This window comes from Podarcis pityusensis (genome assembly GCF_964106645.2).
Source record: "Podarcis pityusensis genome assembly, chromosome: 1".
Taxonomy (NCBI): Eukaryota; Metazoa; Chordata; class Lepidosauria; order Squamata; family Lacertidae; genus Podarcis; species Podarcis pityusensis.
This window is the reverse complement of record NC_138028.1, coordinates 96,687,144-96,710,958: the sequence shown is the minus strand read 5'-3', so window position 1 is coordinate 96,710,958 and position 23,815 is coordinate 96,687,144. Positions and strand designations below refer to the sequence as shown.

Genomic DNA, 23,815 nt, shown 5'->3' with positions numbered 1-23,815 from the left:
GACTCCTCTGACCTGTCCTCCTCCTGGTTTTCTCCCGGGAATCGTCGCCGTATCTGGTCGCAGTGGCGGCGCCAGCATTGCCCCCATCCGTTAGCACCTCGTACGACACGGGGCCAGTGACCCTGGTGACTGTGGCGGGTACCCATGCTGGGCCTGCCCCAAAATTCTTTGCGTACACTGGGTCCTGGGCCTCGAAGGTCCGGGGGTTCCTGCCTTCCCCCACCACTACCTCATCCTGAGCTCTATCGGGGTGAAGGCGGTCCAATCTGATTGCAAGGCGCCGACCCATTAGTAATTCAGCGGGGCTCCGGCCAGTCGTTGAGCTGGGGGTGCTGTTGGGCCCCGGGACCTGGGGCTCTTGGATTGGTCATCTGATGCCTGGTGTCGGGTGGGCTGAGCCCGACACACCCGGGCGATGTGTCCCGATTTTCTGCACTGCCTGCACTCTGCGTTGCGGAAACGGCAGGTCCTCCTCTCGTGACTCTCCCCGCAGCTTGCGCAGTTCCCGCCTTCTCGTCGAGGCAGCTGTGGTCTGTGCGCTGCTTGAGTGCGCTGCTGTACTTGGTGCACCTCCTCCCTGTCGGATCCTGAGTCGACGGTGAGGTCTTCGTGGTGGACCCTGGGTTGGGATGGCAGGCTCGGCCGCGCCTCTTGCGTTGACCTCTCGGCAGCTTCCGTTGCCAGGGCCTCCTCCAGAGCGACCTGGAACGTTAGGTCCTTCTTAGCGTAGAGGCGTCGTTGCAGCTTCTCATCCTTCAGGCCACCGACGAGGCGGTCACGAAGCATGTTCTCCAGCTCTGAGAAGTTGCAGAACTGGGCGGCTTGGTGGAGAGAGGTCACAAACCCAGTTATGGTTTCCCCAGGGGCTTGCCGCTTTGCGTAGAAGGCATTTCGACGAGCCACCACTGAGGGCTGTGGCAAAAAGTGCCCCTTCAGCTGTTCCATTATTGTTTTGTATGGAACAGTAGCAACGTCTTCAGGCGCAAGGAGAGCCCGGGCGATTTCAAATGTCTCCTCTCCGCAGACGCTGAAGAACATCGCCCTCTTCGTCGGTGACCCCTTTGGCTTCTAGGAGGAAGGTGAAACGGGAGGCGTACACTTCCCAGTCTCCAGATGCTGGGTTGAATGGCGAGAAGCTGCTGTTGGCTGCCATTCTGAGTTCCTTGTGTCCCGGAGCTGAAGCCTGGATACATGGTGCGAGGCAGCGGTGCGGCAGGTGGCGGTGCTGCGGTGCTGTGTGTGGCAGTCAGCTCAGCGGGATCCCACCTTCGTCGCCAGTGAAATAGAGTCGCAAAGTGATTTCAGGCTCTTTATTCAGCTCATAGTGGTGAGGAGGAATGAATGGAAGTCCCCTCACAGTATCTGCTTTATATACATTATTTACACAATGGGCTGCACATGATTGGCTAATTCCGGAATTCTACTGTAAGCCAATCAGGTTGTGGATTCACTTCTATCTGGAGCAGGATTGGGTGGTTCCTGCCAACCAATCATACTGCTGCATTGTTCTAGGACCAATCAGACTGCTGCATTCTGAATCCTATTGTTCTAGGACCAATCAGACTGCTGCATTTTGGATCCTATTGTTCTAGGACCAATCAGACTGCTGCAGTTTGGATCCTATTCAACTCAGTACATAACAACCGTAGAATGTAGCTTCCTGGCTGCTAGAGGTGGCCAAGCAGATAACACATTTTACACACAGCCTGTTAGCTATATTGGCTGCTGATGCATCTGGGCCCACTTTAAAGTGCTAGTGGTTACATCTAAAGCCCTGAATTGTTTGAGATGAAATTATCTGAAGGATTGCTTGCACTCATTTGAACTTGCCCAGACCTAACATCAGCCGCAGAGGTCCTGCTCGCAGCTCCACCATCCAAGCTGTTTAGATTGGCAGGCCAAGAGTTGAGGCCTTTAACAGCTATCACATTATTTTATTAGGTGGATAAAAAAAAATTATATTTGCAATATAACAGATAGTTTTGTGGTGCCTGTATTCTTTTCATATGTACAGGCATGATATTTGGGAAGGGGTGTAATTATTATTATTTATTATTTTATTTATTTATGAATACCCAGTCTTTTTCTCAGAACTGGGGTAATGTTTGTCTGTTTCCCTCATTCAAGCGGTCCACCCCGCCCCCGCTCCCGACCCCAGTAACCAGGAGATACAAGATTGGCAGCTTGTTCCTTGACAGAGCTTCTGTGCTTGGCTAGTTGTCAAAAAATCTATCTGGCGAAGCGTTTCCCCTGTCACTTCTCCCCTATGCTGTGAAAACGCTCAGCTGTTGCATTTCTGTCTGCCGCGCGGTTTGCAGAACCCGAGCCCTGCCAGAACTTCTTAAAAGAAATCGCTAGGGCCGCCGGAGCGGGAACCTACGGCCCTGCAACAGGATCTCCTGGACTGCAATTCCCATGATCCTCGGCTGCTGGCCGCACTGGCTGGGCATGATGGGAAGCGCAGTCCAGCAAAAGAAAACAAAATCTGGAGGGACACGTTCCCGTGCCGCTGTCAACCGGGTCGGGACTTAAAAGAGAGGATCCTACGGGGGCGAGAAGGCGTGATAAAATCAGCAATGCCACTTTTTTGGGAGCGAGTATTAAGATCACGAGGACGCGGGGGAGGGGGTGTGAGAAAGCGATCTGTGCTCTCTTGACGCTGTAAATCACTTGGAGAGGAGCCTTTCTTATAAAAGAGAGAGCGCAAGCAAGCAAGCAAGCCAGCGCAGGCGAGGAGAAATATATATATATATATATTTCGGCAGCCCGCCCGCTCCACTTCTTCGCACCCACTCGCTTCCTGAACAGCGTACGTCACCGAAAGCTTCGGTTTGACGCGCCCGCCCTCCCCTTCCTCCTGGGCGTCCCTTCCTTCCCTCGTCGGCTTTGGGTGCCGAGAGGGAGGGACGGAAGAGGCGGCCATCTTGGGCTCCGCTCGCTCTCTCGCTCGCCGGCGCTGTGCGCGTGTGTGTGAGAGGTGGGGGCGGGGGGGCGGGAGCGAGGCAGCGTCTGGGGCAGGGAGGGGCTGGCTGGCCGGGCTCCCTTTTGCGGAAGTGGGTGGCTTCGCTCCCCCAGAGTGGAAGGAAGGAGAGAGCGCGAGCCCAGCGGGGTCCTCCGCACCTTTCCCCCAGCGCCGTCTCGACCCGAAGGAGGATGGCAGGGCGGCTCCCGGCCTGCGTGGTGGACTGTGGCACAGGGTGAGCGGCGGCGAGGAGAGATTGAATGGGCTACTTGCTACTGCTCTTATTCTTTCTTTTTTTTTGGCATTTCTTTGCATTTCTTCTTTCTGTTGCTGCTTTTTCTGCTGCTGACAGTGTTGGAGAGGGCGGGGAAGGGAGCCATTGAGCCTTGCGATTCCCTTTCATTCGGGGCTGTGAATGCGGGTGGGAGTGGTAGCTTGCCTTTTCATTTAAAAAAAAGAAAGGGGGGCGGCGGCGGCGGAAGGGACGTCGGTTCCACCCCCCCACCCCAGCGCCAGGCATCTTTTATCTGTCCTCCTCCCCACGCATGTCTCCCCCTCCTCTCTCCCACCCACCCCCAGCCCTTCCCCTCTTACTGGTGCCTATATTAGCCTTCAACTTGTGAAAAGATTAAGAGGAGAAAGGGTCATGTGCAGGAAGGAATGGGAGTGGGGAAGAGGTGGGGTCCCCCCCCTTCATTTTCCTCTGACTGGCCTTTTCTGAGCAGGTTGCCCAATGGCCCTCCTTCCTGCTTTTTTAAGCATCCAGAACTGTGTGCCTTTGTGGGAGGGAGAGGGGAGTCACACCCTAAACAGCACAGCTTCCCTCACCTTCCCGTTTTTTAAATATGTGGGATTGGCCCTTACTCATTCCTTTAGAGGCGTCGGCCTTCTGTGGAAGTGGGGGTTGCATTGTCTTCATCATCATAAAGTCGTTCAGGCTGCAATTTGCCAGAGTTGTTTTTTAAAAAAAATATTATTCAATGTGTTGGTTGCAGCAGGGTGACCAAATATATTGGCTCTCTTCTTCCAGACTGGGAACAGGCTAGCTTCTGAAAATGGGCACTTATATATCCTAAGATCAGGATTTTTAAAAAAAATTTACCCTCTTTGCTTCAGAGAGAACTCATCCACCGTCACTTCATTTCAACGGCCTGGTTAGCTCTTTCAGGAAGCAGCGCTGCTTCATTGCTTTCTGAAAGGAAAATGCACTTTCATAGAGCTTAGGCGCAGTGTCAAGATCAGCATAGATCTTGTTTCTTTTATCCTTATTTCTTTTAAATCCAGGCTGGGTGATCTGTAATTGTCTCCAAATCTGAATATGCATTTATACTATGTGGATTATTTAGAGTGGCAGTTTTGCTCAGCATTGCCATGATTTTTCCATATGTGTCATTTATTCAGCCTTACTTCTCTCTGTGTGGGTGAAAAAAAAAAGAAAAAAGTCCACCCTCTCTTGTGAGCAAGCGCAGAGGAACTTCCTTAGTTTTGTCAAAGGCTCTTCCTTCTTTCAGGCTTTTATACCTTATAAGGCAGTTTTCAGTGTCAAACCTGAACCAAATCTTTTTTAGAAACCGCTTTTCTTATTTAGCAATTGCCGGTTGGTGATAAGAGAGAAAAAAGTGATGCTTAATACTTAATGTGTGCCTGTAGAAAAGAGCTTTATGGGATAGTTGCAGAGATTCTTTCTGCTGCTCTTTCCAGGAGGTGGTGAACAAAACGTTGGAGGTACAACTGCAGGAAGCAAAGGCTTCCTCAAATAGATACTTTGTAGCCTTCATGCCAGTGCCTTAGGGGAACTGGGTTTGAGGGAAGTTCTCTTTTTGACCACCATTTTCAGATAACTGGAATGGGGGCGGGGAACTGAGATACTTTAGTGTGCAGATCATATATGCAGCCTCCAACACAGAAACTGTAACTTAACTGTAGAATCAGTTGTCATTCCACCAACTTTAACTCCTGTTTAAAAAAGATGCCCAGTTACAAATTTCCTTCATTGTTTGGAAAAAAGGATTTTAGAATTTGATCAAATGTGCAGTTACATAATCTTTTAAAATTGTGACCTTGTCTTTCAATTTGAAAAGAGAAAAAGGTTGCGGGGGGGCGGGGCGGAACAACCCACATTTGATTACGGGTTGTTCATATAAATGGAGCAGAGTATGTAAGATTGACAGCAACACATATCTGACAGTTTTTAAATTAAATATGTTATAAACTCATTGAAATGCATTTTGTACTCATTGCATTTGGGCTGTCACACTTACCTAGAACATATCCTGGTGTTGTGATAAACTTACAATGCTTCTACAAAATGCAATACTTAAAATGACATGTAGGTTGCAGGTTCTGCTCTGCAAACTGTTTCTGAAGCTTTCATTTTGTACTTGTAGAGGAGACCTCTTTGGGGCCTTGCTGTCAACTATAGGCATTCTTGAGTGTCAGTGTAATAAATGAGGATAACTGCAAGAGGACAAGGGGACTTAAGTCCAGATTCTACAAGGGGCTCTGCAAATGAACACATAACTTGATTGCAGAGCACATCCTCTTTTAATTTGGTAGCTAGTTATTCCTTCCATTTTTATGTTGTGATGTTTTACTGTGCGCAAACAATTTGTGCCCTCTTCACCCCTCCCACAGGGAGGTAACAAACCATTACTCCAGGTTTGGCATTGTGTCTGAACCAGGGGCTGTGGTTTGTTTTGCTCACAGCACGATGGATAAATCAAGCACAAGCATTAGATTATTGTGACAGGTGTAGAGAGAAACAAACCACAATCCCTGGTTCAAATGTAGCACAGAGCCAGAAATTGTGGTTGGTTTCCGCTTGTACTAGTGGGGAGGAGCTAAGAGTACAATTTCAATCCTATACAGTAAGCCATGGGGGCTTACCATGATGTGCAAATGTGGCCAATAGGTTTGCAAAATTCAGACTTCTAGGTGCCACCTTAAGAAATGTGGAAAGCTCTGAAAGTTTAACAGGATTTCCAAGTGTTCTTTAGTTGGTATCACATTCTTTCACTAATGCTGCTTTAATAACAGTATTGAAGAGTAACCTTGCCATGGACAACACAATATTAATTTTTCTTCAAGGCCTTACGTGCCACATGTGAAGATGTGAAAGTCAAGGTGCACCCAATGCATTCTGCTCATCCGTACTGTATTATATATGAGATACCTCACTCTGCATCTGTCTGCACTGTAAACATGGATGGGTTCCAGCCAGTGTGAACAGTTGGAGGCTCGAATGGTGGGAGGAGTGGAGATCTCATTCATTTTGCTTATGTGCAGTGCTTTCATAGAGTCATAGAATTGTAGAGTTGGAAAGTACCCTAGGATAATCTAGTCTAACCCCTCTGCAATGCAGGAATATTCAGCTGTCCCATATGGGGACCTGCAACCTTGGCATTATCAGCACCATGCTGTATCCAACTGAGCTATGCAGGCTGAAATCTAAAAGTTTGCAGAAAACTTCCTATAACATATGAATGGTTCCTGGTCCTGGTTCCAATTGGAAAGTGCTGTGCGCTGACTAGTACAGCTGCAGTTAAAGGTGACTCATAGTATCACGGATGTACAGTGCACCAGTGTGATTCCCCCCAAAAACTTTCAGAAGTGCACAGGAGACATACAGAAGTCCAATTATGCACTGGACATTTACTACAGACTTGAAATCTGGTTTCTGTTTATTTGATGCTCCTGGATGTTTGGGGGGGGGGGGACACATTTTCCCTTTACTATTTACTGCAGCAAAAGATGGTGTTCCAAGTTGTAGGCAATGGGATCCTAGTCAGCTAAGTAAATGTGTATGCAAGTTCTTAAAAAAACTTGAAGCCTTATTGTGTGACAGAAGTTAGAATCCTGCTGACCTGATGCATGTGATGGGTTATGAATGAAAATTGCTCAGTTCAGATATCACACCAAACAACAATTTGTACTAACTATGGTTTGAGGTTTCAAAGCCATGGTTTAAATTTGCTCGTCTGCTCTTGTTTCTCATTGCTTAGTGTACACAACTCTATGGCATAGCTACAGCTGTAACTAATGTTGGTCAATTCAGATATCATGCCAAATTATATTTAGCATAAACCATGGTTTCTGATTATGGCTTATTGCAAAAACATGACCTGTCAGTTCAGACATCTTGGTAAACCATAACCAATTTTTTTTCCACTGAAGCATGCATAATTTGGAAAACCATACATCTCTAAGTACAACACAGGTGCTTAGGTAATCGGTTTTGATTTGTGCAATAACATGTATTTGTATGGTCCATCAGGATGTCTTTTGCACACCACATTAGTTCAGCTACTTACTCATAGCATGCTTAGGTCATTGATTATACTGTGTGTTTTTATTCTGATTTTGCCTTTAGTATTTGTATTTGCAAATGGAAGCATCCCATCAGCTATATTGTTAAATGTAGTTAGCATCAAATTGCTATTAAATGTTTCAGATAGCAAGCCTAACCATGTCTACTTAGAAGTAAGTCACATTGAATACACTTAGGTAAGTGGGCTTAGGATTGCTGCCTTAGTTACTATGCTGATGTGTTTGGGACTATGGGTTGTTTTTTTTTGTAGAAGATTTCAGAAGTTGTAGCTTTTTCAGCAAGCCTTGTTATTCTACTTATTAAAACATTTTATAAATTGAGTTAAATAAGCTGCAGCATAGTCCTGCGCCCTCATACTGATGCATGAGTCCTACTGATCTCAGTATCATTCAAGTGCATGTAAATGAAACAGAATTATGACCTTTATTATTAAACATAACAGAGACCTGTTTTTGCTGCAGAAGAATGGGTTTTGGGTATACGTTTTAACTCTAAAAGGGCTGCTTGTTCTATGCCTCTCCAAAGACCAGTTTCCCATATACAGTAGTAGTGAGTGTTGTGCTCCACCCAGCTTTAAATTTGAATTCATACAACTCAGGATGATACTTTACAGCTAGGAGGATCTTACTTTTTACGAGTGTATGTGAAGTCTCTGAAAGAACAATCCTACATTTTGTCCATGCTTTAGGTTTTTTGTAAAGAAGTGTACAGTAAGCTACCATAGGAAAGGTTTTCATTTTTAGGCCTTGCAGTTATATTTCAAGCAGCAATGTAATTATATAGAGTCTATTCCTAACAGGTGATATTGAATTGCTAGATCAGGGCTCAGAGAGAAGGTCAGGTATTGATTTTCAGACAGAAGTTTCCCCATAGTCAATTCTAAACGAGCAGAAGTGTAAACTTCTGTGTTTGAAATTCTGTAGCTTAATTGACACTCAGCCAAGAAGACACTGCTTCATTTTTGTAGTCTCATATACTAAAAAATGCATACAGTATGTAAAACAAATATTAAAATGTTGGACACATTAGACTTCTGTTTATCTCCCTTCCCTTCCCAGAAACTCATAATTTTAGCTCAATTCTTTACTGGAAACTTTAAAAAAAAGCCACTCGTATGCATCTCGAGGGTGAACCAACTGTTCTCCAAGTCATGTTGAATATTTATATTGAATGGGTTTAACCATTACTTTTGTAGCTACGCTGAAATTTATTCCAATGCTGAATATCATTCTGCTCTGTAGTAAGAGCTGACCATATGCTGAACTCTTTGTTTCTTCATGTTTGTTATGAATAACTGTTCTAGTCTATGCCAGGCTTTTGTTTTTGGGAGTACTCACAGTAGCATAGTTTGACAGAAGGCCTTGGACACTTGTGAGGTGTGTTAGATTATATTGATTTATAAGCTTTTCTTCAGTATTTTTAAAAAAATGTCTCAAGAGTTCTGTAAATAAAGTAAAAATTAAATTTTCTTGCTTTTGTGTCGATATGGAAAGTGTGTTTGGCTTGCTAAGGGTTTGTTTTTTTAAAACTTACTCTGCCAAGGAATATTTATAGTTTTCTATAAAGTTGTAAGCTGACACAAGTTACTGTAACAGAATAATGGTCTTGGTTTTCTTCTAAAAATACAAATGTTTCAAACTGGTATTTTGAGTATAAAAGAAAAAGTAATCATGTATCACCACCATAGAAGTAAAAAACAATCAATCACCCACTTTAGCTACTGGAATGACTCCAGTTTTAAAGTGCATTAAAAACAATGTGCTCAAATGGAAAAATAAATTTAGTGGGTATAGTTATTCTATACCTATGGTATATCTGTATATTTACTTGGATGATATGCCCATAAATGACAGTCAATATCTTTTGTGCTGTTCACCTGACAAGGCAGGTTCTCCTTTAGTAGTGTGTGGCGCTGTGGGTTAAACCATAGAGCTTGCCGATCAGAAGGTTGGCAGTTCGAATCCCCGCAATGGGGTGAGCTCCCGTTGTTCGATCCCTGCTCCTGCCAACCTAGCAGTTCGAAAGCATGTCAAAGTACAAGTAGATAAATAGGTACCGCTCCGGCGGGAAGGTAAACGGCATTTCCGTGCACTGCTCTGGTTCGCCAGAAGCGGCTTAGTCATGCTGGCCACATGACCCGGAAGCTGTACGCCGGCTCCCTTGGCCAATAAAACGAGATGAGCGCCGCAACCCCAGAGTCGGCCACGACTGGACCTAATGGTCAGGGGTACCTTTACCTTTACCTTTTATGTTACCATTTCCTGTCTGGAACTGTTAATTTAATCTCTTGCTTGGTAGTTTCCATTTTGGTATGATTAGTTATACAACATTTAACAAGTACAGATCTCAAGGGATTTTGATTAAGAACTGAAAGTGGGCTTCACACATTACACAGTTGGTGTATGACTCCCATGTTCTCTTTATGCATGACTTGGGTAACATCAAAAGCAAAACTCAGCATTGCTTCTGTGGGTTATGACTGAGGTTGATGACTGTCATGTCCACAGAGAGGAAATACAAGTTGCTTGCACTTCCTCTTGTACATTTCACAGAAATGAGGGCAAAGTTATTCTAAGAGAAATTAACCAATTGTATTCTCAAGTGCATTTTCAATCTATCTGTATGTCTAGTTTTTTCCCCTTTTCAGTTTGTAGTTAACAACTTGACAGCAGCAAGAATAATAATCACTTGTCATTGGAAGAGTTCTGAAATCCTTTCAGTAGGGGTAGGTGATAGGAATGTGTGGGAGGTTGTCGTTATAGTGAAGCTGGCAAGTCATGGGAGCTTCAAGGGGAAGGAGAAATTAATTCAGAGAGATATTGATAACCCATACAGAATTTTGGAACACCAGAGGAACAGTCATGATTAATGAGGATACAGAATTTTCCAAAAGATAAGAAAATAGAATTGAATATATAACTCCTATATGTAATAGTAAGTAGGAAGGCAATGTGGAAATGAAGGTTGTTGGAGGGTTAGCTGGGATAACAGTGGAATACTGATGATGATAGGGTTACTCAAAGACTTATCAAAATTGTTCTTGTGGAGTATTATAATATAACATTGGAAGTCAATACTTAAAAAGTATAATTCAAAACTGAACTGTCTACCAGATTTTTCTAGATTCACATTTATTTAAAGTTTGCATACGAGAAGCATTTGGTGTGAAATGTAGAAGTGAAATTCAGTTTGCGTAGGTTTTGTAAGATTATTTCACAGTTACCTGAAGTTTTTTCTTCTCAGACCATGGCTGAGCACCAGTCCTACCCCTCTCTGGTCTTCTTTCACACTCCATGTGCATTTTTGCTTGGCTCTTGATGCTCGATAATGACTTGCCTCAATGGAGGAAAGAGGTGTATGTAGACGTTAGTCCATAGTATAAAGATAAAATTTGCATACATTGCTCCACCCACTTTAACCTATGTCCCCTACCTACCAGTAGTATATGGCCCTCATAAGGTTTCCCAGAAAGGAATGTGGCCCTTGGGGGGGGGTTCTCAGCCTCTGTACATAGTTGATGTCTGGTAGTTGACTTACATAGTCTGGTTATCTTGTATAGTTGTTTTGAGAAGGTTGTGCTCTAGTAAATAGCACTAGGTGTTATTAGTGACATAAGTGCCGAGCAACTAACCTTCTACTCCTAGAAATTCCAAGATATAATACAAGTTTCATCTCATTTTGCTTTATGAAGAATTTGTGAAGGTGCTAAGTGTTTTCAGGTCCCTGAAAATACACACAGGTCCTGCTTTACAAACACAAATTCACTTATCCAAACACAAGGAAATAGTACCCAAACCTTTCTCAGGAACGCATTAGAAATTTCCCCATAGGAATAATGGAAATCATTGATTCGTTATGTGAACACTTGCCTAACTTGACATTTCCAGGGAACACTTGCCATTTCCAGGGAATATGTTGTGGTCCGTAAAACAGGACCTGCGTATAAAACTGAAAGCAGGTTATTTGAGTTAGATCTTAACATATGGGCAGGACTATATGGGTGCAACCAGAGGAGATCTTAAAATGTGCAGTTCAGTTATGAATTGTGAGGATACTTAAGAGTTGTAAAGTCACTGAAAATAAGATGAATTTAAGAAACTGGAAGAGTGATGTAATGAGCGACGTCTTGAATAACAACTTGGGTTCTAATTTCTGCTTGGCTACCTCTTGGGGGAGCTTGGATCCAGTTACTCTCTCAGCCTAACCTACCTCACAGGGTTGATGTGAGCACAGAAGTGAGGAATGGAGAGAAAACAGTGGAAGCTTCTATTAATCATGCTGGCTGAGTCTGATGGGAATTGTAGTCCAAAAGCATCTGGAGGCCACAAGGTTGGTAAAGGCTAGCATATATCATAAAGAAGTCATCCTTCCAAAAGTCTGCTGTAGTAAGTGATATAAGTACAGTACTTAACACCTTTTAGGGACAACTTTGTTTGCAAGAAGCATTGAAAATAAACTGGAGTAGTTTTGTACCCCAATTGTTTACACTCAGCATATGCAAATGTTAATTTCTTCCCTGGAGTGTATTTTTATTTGCAGAATGTAAATGGTAAATTGTGTGTTGCTATACTTTGTTTATCCAACTAACAGATGACAGTGTATTAAAGTACAAAGTTACAGAACCAATCCCTCACAAATTCTTGCAAGAGATATGCCCCAATGCAATTGCTGTCTGTGTCGAAATTTAAAAAGTAAACAAATCACCAATGCATTCTAACACACAGTAGCATTTTTTGTATTGACAGTTGCCAGTTGGTTATGCTAACCTTTATTTCTGTATGTATAGAAACTTGAGTCTAATGGTTCCACATGTATTTCAGTTGAGCAGATCTGAATGGAGGACCCTATTTCCGTATGTGGAAATGCATGCATGTTGCCTTCTTTGAACTATTAGGAGAAAATGTGGTATACAAATACAATGGAATTACAGTGATACCTCTGGTTACGTACTTAATTCGTTCCAGAGGTCCGTTCTTAACCTGAAACTGTTCTTAACCTGAAGACCACTTTAGCTAATAGGGCCTGAAGCAAAGTTCTTAACCTGAGGTACTATTTCTGGGTTAGCGTAGTCTGTAACCTGAAGCGTACGTAACCCGAGGTACCACTGTATTTTTATGGTTGGAACTATCTAAGCTCTGTAGATGTTGTTTTCATGATCCATTTTCAACCTTTTTTCAGAGTTACTACAGAGTACTCCAGAATCCTTAATTTTAGTTGGGTTTTTAAAATGTGTATGTCTTTTCCTTGTGATGGCATTACAGTGAAATTGAGTGAGCAATAGTTTCATTTTACCTTTGCCACCCACATTTAGTGTTATTTGTGTCATTACATATTTTTTCCTCCAATGTTTTCTTCTAAAGAACTATGACAGTAGTACAACTCAGGATAGTAATACATTCACATTTGAGTATTACAGTATTTATTTTTCACAGAAAAACTGAATAGATTTTGAGAACTCTACCATTTTAGCATTAGTGTGTGCAAATGGTAATAGGATTTCAGCCTCAATGAATTTTCAGGAAACTGTCATTGCAGGTCTCACTGTAAGGACAATTATGTTTTCACATAGCTATTAGTTAACAAAGTATGTGCCAAACAATGACTCCTTAAACTTTACAAATTTGTACTGTGAAATATGACTACCCTGAATTCTATTAGTTTTAGAATTCTTTAGAAAAAACAAGTGTTGCTTCTCCCAGTGCAAGTTACTTGATTCTTCACTCTTAAAAAGAGTGTGTGTTCGCATTAACAAATTGATGATTGTTAAAGTACAGTGGTACCTCGGGTTACATACACTTCAGGTTACAGACTCCGCTAACCCAGAAATAGTGCTTCAGGTTAAGAACTTTGCTTCAGGATGAGAACAGAAATCGTGCTTTGGTGGTGAGGCGGCAGCAGGAGGCCCCATTAGCTAAAGTGGTGCTTCAGGTTAAGAACAGTTTCAGGTTAAGAACGGACCTCCAGAACGAATTAAGTACTTAACCCGAGGTACCACTGTATATTGAAGGCGAAACACCCACAATATGATTTCTCCTGTTTTGCATGCTCCTGGCTGTTAGGAAACTGTGACAGTGGTTTTTCCTCTATCTGAGTCAGCTTGAGTGTGTGAAGAGAATATAGCTACAATGCATCCCATATGTGCTTTAGCTGCTCAGTGTTTGCTGCACTTATAACATGTGAGCAGTTAAAAAACAACCCTCTTGAACAGGGGTCAGCAAACTTTTTCAGCAGGGGGCTGGTCCACTGTCCCTCAGACCTTGTGGGGGGCCAGACTATATTTTGAAGAAAAAAATGAATGAATTCCTATGCCCCACAAATAACCCAGAGATGCATTTTAAATAAAAGCACACATTCTACTCATGTGAAAACACCAGGCAGGCCCCACACAACCCAGAGATGCATTTTAAATAGAAGGACACATTCTACTCATGTAAAAACACGCTGGTTCCCGGACCATCCATGGGCTGGAATTAGAAGGCGATTGGGCCGGATCCGGCCCCTGGGCCTTAGTTTGCCTACCCATGGTTTAAGATAATGGCACTTAGCTATGTTATAGGACAGAAATTAACCTAATTATGATTGCCTTGTTCAGATTATTATTTATGCCCATCAACAGTTTAGGAAAGTGATTTCTAAGTTTATATTTTTCATATATATAATGTTTCACCAGCTATTCATTACATCACTGGAAATATTTATAATATAGATAGCCAAGGGCCTATCAGCATAAGCAACAGCAAATACTGTTAAAACATTTCAGTATTCAGTCTTGTATTCCCCACCTGTTTCCCCAACAATTGCTTTTCCTTTCTGCTTCCATTCCCTTTGCTTATCGTGCTTCTTATTGACACTGTCTGATCCATGTAGGCATGAGTTGCTCTTCAAAGGGAGTCAGCTGCATGATTTGGAAGGCCCTGTGCTAATCAGAGCAGCTGATCAATGGCAGCCAGAAACGCTATCGGCAAGAGACACAGTGCTAGTAATGGTGACAGAATGACCATCAGGAGTCAAATTCAACCAACAGAAGACCTGTCATACTGAGGGTCATAAGCTAGTTATAAAATATATGTGTTTAAAAGAAGCAAAGCAAATATCTACTGCCACAATAATTACTGGGCTGAGTGAACTGGCCTGTGGGCTGTCTGCCTAGAGTTTCCTCTATTCCCTGTTCCTTTTATAGACTAACAAAGGATTTTTTGTCTGCAACTTTGAAGTATCAGTGTCTTTTTCCAGCTTCAACACTACTGACAAATGGCAATTCAAACAGTTTTAGTTCCTTACTGTTTTCAGGCATCAGGGTTTAGCTATTCTTTCAACTTCAAGAGGAAAAGTGCAGGTACAGAAACTGAAAGTTGATATTGATCAACATGTGCCATGGCCAAAAATAATGAATGAGAAAGTTAAGGGCTGCAATACCATTTCTGTTAAGATCATAAGAAGAGTTCTGCTTTGGCCTTCTACCAAAGGCCCATCTAATCTAGCATCCTGTTCCCAGTTTTCTTGACCTGGTGAATTATACCAGCTTGCTCTGTGTATGCACTTCATGCAGAAGCATGCCAGTTTTTCCTCCTAGCGATTCTTGGATAATAAACATTTGATTTTGAATCATATTGGCTTGTATCCAACAAAACAGTATTAGGAGTACATTAATTAAAGTTTATTAATTGGAATGGGTCTACTTAGTTGCATACATCCCATTCATTTTAACTCACTTCATCCTATAGCATTTGTGCTATCAAATGTTCATTACATTTTGTTCTACCTTTACAGCCAGAATTAAATTAGTCACTATTCTCCAGTATAGCCATCTAATTGCTTGTTTAATGTGTTAACTCCCTACTGTATAGAGAGCAAGAGCCATATTTTAAGCACATATTTTCCCAACAGGAATGATCTGACTCTCTTTTTTTTTGGAACTTGAAAAGGTTAGCAAGACTATAAACAGGAATTGGTAGCTAGCATAATTTCATTGTCTGGTTCATTAATGATTTCTCTTCCATTTTATGTCAGTAGGTTTAATACTGATTTGTATGTACTAATCTCATATTGCAGAAGGGTACTGGAGATACCTTATTTGTGAAAATAACTCATGTCTCAGAGTGGGCTAAATAGTATACAACAAACATCCCTCTGTAGGCTTCCAAAGGACCATGCAAATATAAATATAATCATTTTACTTGGTATGTCTTATAGTAATTATGAATTCACCTAAAAGTTGCATTGCTAAGAGAATCTGGAATTGGTGATACTGCTAATACCAAGGTCTGCTAAATAATAATTACTGTTTCCTACTGTAAACTGAACTGAAATTGGGGTGTGTCTCATTATTCCCTGAGTCATGAATGAGTTGCATCTTGCTTTGCATTCTTTGTATTACTGCATTCCTAAACTAGGTTTGCCTACATTGTTACTGAATGAAAATACTGAGAGTAGGTTTGATACAGTTTGAGATTTTCTCCCCACTGTTTAAACATGGAATTAGAAATCTTTTAAAGTATCAAGATTTGTTTATTTTCCCCCCTTGTTATATTTGTCCTTGTTTCACACTATGAACTGATGATCCACCTTGTTATTGTGGTATTGAAATTACCCTGCTGAAGATGAGATTTAGCTCTTCGAACAAGAATTAGAGTAGTAGTGTAGGCTCAGAACTGAATGGCCGGAGTGCCTGCCAATTATCTTATTTATTTTCATGACTCATTCTTCTGCATTTTTGCTAAAGTAGCAATGAATATTTTTAGATTTGCTGAGTTGTACTGTTTGAGCTTAGACTTACTGGAAGTACATCTTAGTATTTTCCTTCCAGTCAGGATGTGTTTTTATGCTGTGGATCATTGCCTACATAAGCTATTAAGCACTCTTTTACATCTTGGTCTTCTGTTTTTGGTTTTCCTGAGCGTACGTTTTTAAAATGCTAGGATATTGCTTCACCTATGTTCTTTTGTTGAATTCTGTACTCTTGCACTAACAGGCTAATCCTGTGCATGGTTCCTTGTATATAGGCTTTGTTTTGTTCAGTGGCACTTATTCCCAAATAGAGGACTATATCCAAAATGTACAGTGTCTTAGAATATGTTCAAAACTTATATTCTTAGTAAGAATGTACATAGATTATTCTTTTGTGAGTGGCTTTGGAATCAGAAGGCACTTGTTTTATTGGAAGTTATTTTATTGCTCAATACAAAGTATGACACATCACATCAGTGCTAAAACAATGAATGGCATTAAGGTCTTTCTATTCCCAGTCTGTCACTTATGAGCTTCTGTACTTGGAAATGTGTTTGGGATGCTGTGCCCTGAAAATGCAGCAAGAAATAGCAATTTTAATAGGACCTTAATGCTAGTTCTTCTCAAAGGGCTCACTCATGAGAGATGTTACAGAAAGTCTGCATGAGAAAGAAATGAGACAGAAATTGGTTGGATGATCATTTTGCATGTGCTGTGTCATAAAAAGGGCTATAAAATGCTTCATCTGCAGCATTTTTGGTTATCAGAGGCTGGTTATGAAAATCCAGTATTAATCCACAAACGTCTGATGTTCCAGATCACTACAGCACAAGCATATGAAAATTGGAAGAAATGGCTGTTGCTCAGCTTTATCTATGCATTTATTAAGATAAAGGGCGGAGAAGCCATTTTATTATTTTCCATGTTGTTGCTGAGCAAGAGAAAGCTGAGAATACCTGGGAAATCCTCTCTATAACAACAAATGAATGGCCTTATTTCTTCCTGTTATCTTGACCCATAAAGCACTTCCTTCTTTTGGCCTTATAATCGCTATTCTCTTGTGTCCCATATCTCTTACATGTAACCACCTTCCCATATCATAGTCTCATATAATGCCCCTCATAACCCTTCCCTATTTGCCTTGTTCCCTATTATCATTCAGCGTACTTTATCTTTTGTCCCCTAGACAATTCTTGTCATTCTCTTCCCCTGCATCTCAGTCCTAGGGAGTCTCATGTTCTATTTTTTCACCTCTGTACTCCCACGCAGAATGTACTCGAACTGTATTTCAAATTCTGGCTGTCTTGGAGAAAACTGATAATTTATATTCATTTTGATCAATTTTCCAGACTGGTTACAGGATTGAAACAGCCTTGGTCACTCTGGCGAATGACTTATGCTGAGAATGGATTGGGGATGTGGAGGGTGACCCTCTCGGGCTCTTGGTGGCTTTCCGTACCATAGACCAGAGGTTTTCAACCTTTCTGAGTCCACAGCTCCCTTGACCAACTACATTCTTTCTGAGGCACACCTGTGGGACTCAGGAGCCCAGTTATGTCACCCCTTGCCTGCAGAGCCGGCAGCCTCTCACTCTTTTTAAAACGTGCTCCCTTATGGATGGTTCCTTCAGCTTCCTCTCCCCTCTCCTAGGGAGTCCTCTGGGCAGCCACACTGGCTGCCACTGGTCTCTCAGCCCCCCCCCCGCCTGCCCCAAAGGGAGGTGGCTCCTCACACTGCCCACAGGGGCCTGGGAAGCACCCGCTGGCCAGCCCCAGAGGCACCATTCACCTGGAGAGCTTATAGCCAGGGCTGCTGCAACGAACATCTGTGCAGGCCTTTGGGAGGCAGAGATGCGAGAGGGCATCAGGGGAGGGAGGGAGGGAAGGAAGGAAGGAAGGAAGGAGGGACGGACAGAGGCCAGTGTTGCCCGACGCACCCCTGACTATCATTCAAGGCACCCCTGACTATCATTCAAGGCACCCCAGGGTGCCATGATACACAGGTTGAAAACCACTGCCATAGACCCTTGTATTCTTTTGTGTCGTCTTGCTGGGCTGGGCTTGGATGGCAGTTTTGATCTGGCTTCAGTCCATTCTGATCAGATATACTCAGCTGGTGATGCTGTTGTGACTTTTGTAACACCTCATACCTTTTGACTCCTGTGGTGCTGCAGTGTTCCATTCTGCCTCCCATACATCTTACCTTTTGTGTTAAACTTCTAGGTGAAGTCATCCATAACCAATTTTCTATAACATTTTATTTTTGAAAAAGTTTCTCAGTTGAATTACAGCAGAGACCCAACTGTTTCACATTTTACCTACTAATCCTAGAAAGTTTGTAGAACTCTTGAGCAGGTATCTGGAGACAGTCTTGATATAGATGACTGTGAACAAACTGAAATTTAATCCATTAGTTTGTAAAATTCTATTCTATTCCTAACGTTGGTAGGAGCTTTTTGTGTTAAAAGCTATTTTAACACATCTTGCTTCTTAGATAGGTCAGATGTCTTAAAGAATATCTCAAAATTTTACTCTTTAACCTGTTGCATCCTTAACTCTACATGACAGGGTGTGTAGGGTCTCCTTGTTCCATGCACTAGGAATGATTTTTCTGAAACTTGAGTAATGCCAGCCATAAGCTTGTTGCAGTGATTACAATACAATGAAGTTCATTTTCTTGTCTGGCTGTTACAGAATTTATCATTCCTGATAAGCAGCACGCATTCTAATCTGGACTTGGGCCAGTCTGGAGCACAGACTTTTGTTTGGTCTAAACTGTATTTCTGCCTCTGCCTAAAAGTAAATAAGGTGAAAAGGGAGTAAAGCTCCTTTTCGTTAGTGTGAATGTATCTAAAGAAAAATATTTCCAAGATCTTAGCATGTGAAATCTTGTCAGTTTTAACATATAATCCGGCAAATATTGGTGTGGTTCAGACACACTCACAGTGTAGAGTCTATTCGTGGTGGCAGAACAAGACACCTTCCCAACTAATAGCTGTGTCTAACCTCTTGACCTGCAAGGCACCCACACCTTAGGTACTATATTCATAGAGACTATACTTGGAAAGTCCATTGCACTTGGCCTCAATCATGGTAATTGTTAACCCTCACCTGGATTGAGTTGTTCACATATGTTGGGTATGAAGATAAATTTGGTCTAAATCATGGACAATCAGTTGAGCTTCAGTCTGGCTTACCATGTGACCAGTTTCATTTATGTGATGCTTGGCGACATCTGCTGTAGTTTTCTGATACTTATGCAGGTTATTTGGGGATAGAGATAATAATATTAAGAGTTAGTAAGTAGGGCTGTGGGATAAAGGCAGAGTAGCATAAGGAGAACATAAACATGAACATAAGCCAATTACATTAATTCACGAAGCTGGGGTAATGCTTTATGAGACCTTGATCTGGACAGCTTTGGGGGCAAATTCCCTGTTGTTTTAGAGTCATGTTGTAATAAAGCTCCTGTGACTCTTCTGCTGGGAGCACAAGCAGCTGAATTGATAGTTCTTCTCTTCTCCCACTCCATTTCCATGTGAATGCCTTCTGTGCTGGATGCACTGCAATGGACTTTGTTGGACTGCAGGTATCTGTTAGCTTTTACTTACCAAAAAGTGACAACCAACTAGTAGTCGGACTACCTGTATTGAAGTCCCATATCTGTGACGAATTCATTATGTGAGTCTAGGTGAGTCCAACACCCTTCAATGGAGGAATCTCAACACACATTCCTGCATCTAATTTGAAACCATACCGGACCCTGATCAGCTTTGCAAATGTGCTATAGCAGAGGCTCAGTATCCATTCCCATATATAAAAATGCACATTAGCAGCAGCTTTTCTCATGGTGCTTTTGTGAACCGGACCAAGAAAAGGGTTGCAAAGCTTTAGCTGAATTAAAATGCATAGCATAGCAATATCTAATAATTGCTACATTCATTTTTAAAAAATCTAGTATTGAAACATACTCTAAATCACAAGCATTGTTTGCTTGAGTTAATACTGTATGTTTCTTACTAATGTTTATGATGAGTTTATGGGTTATTTCCCAGGTTACTAAATTCTATAAATATTCCACTAGGTTTGCATCATGATGCTTTAAATTGAATTTTAACAAATTTGATGGAGAAGTATGAGTTACCTTAGTTAAACACAATTGAATAGCATTTTTGAAAACAGGATTTTTATTTAGAAGCAGTTTCTGTGCACTGCCTGGAGTAAATGGCACATACTGAAAAACACGAGGGATCCTGTTGTGATTTTTATTCTGTTTTTTACCTAGCAGACAACATGTGTGATCCTGTTGTAGATTATCTTCTTTCTCCATTTCTAAGGTCCAGCTCTCCCCTCTGGACTGGTGCTGTACTGATATTTTAAGCAGTCAGTGGTGCTGTGTGTAGCGCAGTTGTTCTCCAAAAGGATATTTTGGGTGTTCCAACAGTAACAAAGCTCCTGCTTGCATTATTTGAAGGACTAAAAGCTATAGTAGATACTATATTTTTAAAATAAGCAGCAGTTTATAATCTAAAAAAGTATAGGATATGGAGAAGAGGAAAAGAAGCAAGGCATAAAGTACATGTCATTGATTGCCAGATGGTGAAGGCAAATTGGATTCTGGTAAGTGCAACGCACGGAGGCATTTTAAAGACCTTTAAAAAGCCTTTGCCTTTGATAGGAAATAAAGGCAAATGTGTGAAGGAAAAGCAATTAGTTGTGCACCATTTGCAAAAGAGCAAAAGTGAAAAATTTAGAGAGCTGAGGTTTGATGCAGAGACGAGAGGCAGAGGGAGAACAAGTTGTTAAATTTGTGCGTGGTTGCCAGGCATTGCTTTGTTGTATGTTAAAGTACTAAGTACAGTGTGATCACTTAGATGTGAGTACATGAAGTGGCTATGATTCAGTAAAATATGGCTAATTGCTTATGATCTACAATAGCTCATTCCACATACACTTCTTTACAGCACACACCACCTAAGTCCTGTGAAATGCTAAAAATGGTATTTTAAGATTAAATATTAAAATCCTCAAGGAAGCCTTACTGTCTTATAAGCCAACATTGTCTTATAAATATGGACTGCAACACTGAAACCCTTGACTTGAATGGTGATATTTATTCTTCATGGGAGGCAAGATAATTGCATTCCTTAATTAACAGAGTAAAGCTGCAATTCTAGAAATGTGCATAGAACTAGATGGGTTTTGAAACTTGTAGCTAAGCTGATCACCTCATTTAGCAAGGGAAACAAATTTTAAATGAAGAAGCTGCTAACCTTTTCAGCTACTTTACTAGCTGCAGCAAAACTCATAAAAACATGGTGGTTTTGCATGCATGTATCTTGAACCTTTGCCTTTGCTGTTTAGGATTTCTGCGTAGAACAATAATATTGCATTGAGCAGTCCATCTTCATAATTCATGTGGATTAAGGGTTGAATAATATAGCTTTGGCATCATGGTTATCAAGAAAGCAGTTATGTTTCAGGTATTCAAATCCTCAAATTGGTCTGGTGTTTTAAGTGGTAAAAATTCACAGTAAGAGTCATCAGTGATGGGATATCAGTGGGAATATTTTTGTGAATCAGTATCTGTTTTTATGACATTGGTTTGTAAGTGCTGCCTTTCGTTTGGTGACTGGTAACGCAACCTGTTACTGTTTCTTGACCTTTACAGGTATACCAAACTGGGATATGCTGGTAATACAGAGCCACAGTTCATCATTCCATCATGTAAGTTTTATGTTTGTGATCAGTTTATATTTGTGTTCAAAGATATATCCAGTTCTTAGTTTCAAGAAGAGGTGTATATTTTTAAATGCTTTTTTCCTCACAGTAAACATTGCAGCCGCTTTGTTTCTCCTGTAGTCATTCTGCTACTGTGCTACGTGGAACTAAGCCATGGTTATATCTGAACCTGGGCTTGTGGTTTGTCTCATCCACAAACCATGAGATGTAAGTTTTTAAAGTTATGGGTATTATGGCAGCAAGACAACCAAGAAAGGAGTGAAATGGTTGTGATGTTTACTATGAGTACCTATACACTTGTGTATTAATGCTTAGCCATGGTGTGGTTTAGCATTATGTATACAACTGATACAATGTCTGATGCAAATTACTGTGTAGTTTTCAAATCATTCTTGAAGAACAAACTCCAGAATAGTGAAAGATATTCTAATTAGACTCTAGCACTGCAGTGCTGAGTCTTGGAGGATCTTTCCCCAGCTGTTCTGTTTCTTGGCTGCCCTAGATTAGCAAGTGCTGCTGGCTCCTCTTGCTTTGTGCCTTATTCTTTCTATGTGTCCTGTGAAATTCAAGCCTATTCATGGGAAAACTGTTACGGAACTCTCATATGATCAGTAGATGCTCTTTTTCAACTTTGGGTCTGCAGATGTTGCTTGGGATGATGGGAGTTGCAGTCCAACAACATCTGGGGACCCGAGGTTGAGAGAGGCTGCTCTCAAGAAAGAAAACTCACACCAATTTATTATTTCTGTCTGAAAGGAACTGCTGCTCAAGGGGCTATAATATCAGCTGATGAAATGAAAACATCTATTGCTCTTCCATCCCCAAAGGCCAAGTTCATGAATAATTATACTAAGTGCAATTGCTTATTGTAATTCATGCTCCAGAATAGGATTATCTTTATTAGAAAAGTACTGATTTTTAATACTAATTTAAACAATCCCGGGCTGCTTTGAAAATGAGAATATAAACTTGTTCTCGTCATTTTTCTGTATCATGGGAGAAGGCTTGTGGAACCTAGTCTTTCAGCAGGACCGATGGAGAGGCCTTGCATTATCTTTTCTCCTTCGATAGCCTGGTTGGAATGGCTGCTGATAGTTAGAAATAAAAACCTGGGGACTGGGTGGAGGGAGTCCTTTATTTAGTACATTTATATGCTGCCCATCTAGCCAAGTTCTTCATGTTCATTATAGCTTGTAGTATCCTGAAGGGTGGCATTGCTGGCATCCTTCATAAGGAATGATGGCGCACTGCAACTTGTAACATCTACATTAGACATATAGTTTTGCATAAATATCTCACATAATTGTGGATTTTTTTTAACTGCAGAGATAGGCTTTTTAACAGGTAGAAGGAGGTTGAGGTAATCAATGTGGTAAAAAGAGCTTTCAGAAATTTAGCTATGCCTTTTCTTGCTTTCTTTGCTAATGCTGGAGGAAACTATTAGTCATATTTATATTCAGGTCCTCCCCCCTTAATTCATGATGGTGTGATATGGCTCAAAATGCCATTGATTGATTGATCTTTACAGTACTGAACACATTTGCAGTTGTGATAAACTATTCTGAAGAAGCTGTCACTGAATTTTCTTTTAAAGATTTTAAACTAGAGACTTAATCAGTGTGCACACTAATGCCCAATGCAGTACAAACACAACTTTATTTGTTTTTAAAGCGTTTAATTCTTGCAGCACACAAATCCAAGACAACCACTTTCTTGCCGGCACAACTCCCATCTTTTTCTACCCAGACGTAATTTCCAGGGCACTGCTTTTCTAGGGCGCTGTTTTTCCTCTTGCTCTGAAGTTGCCCAAAATAATTCCACTACATCTTAAATTTGGACAAGGGCAAAATTATTAAGTGGAGTTTGGAAAGGCTTTTTGCATTGTTTCCCACCCCATCCCCTACCTAAGATCTGTTGCTTCCTCAAGTTGTGACGGTGATATCTAATAAAACTGAATTGAAATTACTGAAGGTCTTAGGATACCTAAAAGCAAAAAGCCAACAAACAAAACTTTCTGGCCAGTGCTATTGGGACAGTACCTCAATTTTCTATTATAGC

At 41.4% G+C, this 23,815-nt stretch overlaps 1 protein-coding gene across 1 annotated transcript in view; it reads left to right on the top strand.

Moving 5' to 3' along the window:
- Positions 1 to 3,003: 3,003 nt before the first annotated feature.
- The window catches only part of ACTR3 (actin related protein 3), a 34,945-nt gene continuing 14,133 nt past the window's right edge, over positions 3,004 to 23,815 (top strand). The window contains exons 1-2 of the mRNA XM_081008573.1: positions 3,004 to 3,197; positions 21,687 to 21,742. Of these exons, the coding sequence (XP_080864699.1) occupies positions 3,154 to 3,197; positions 21,687 to 21,742 (100 nt within the window). The 5' untranslated portion in view covers positions 3,004 to 3,153. The remainder of the gene's footprint in view (positions 3,198 to 21,686; positions 21,743 to 23,815) is intronic.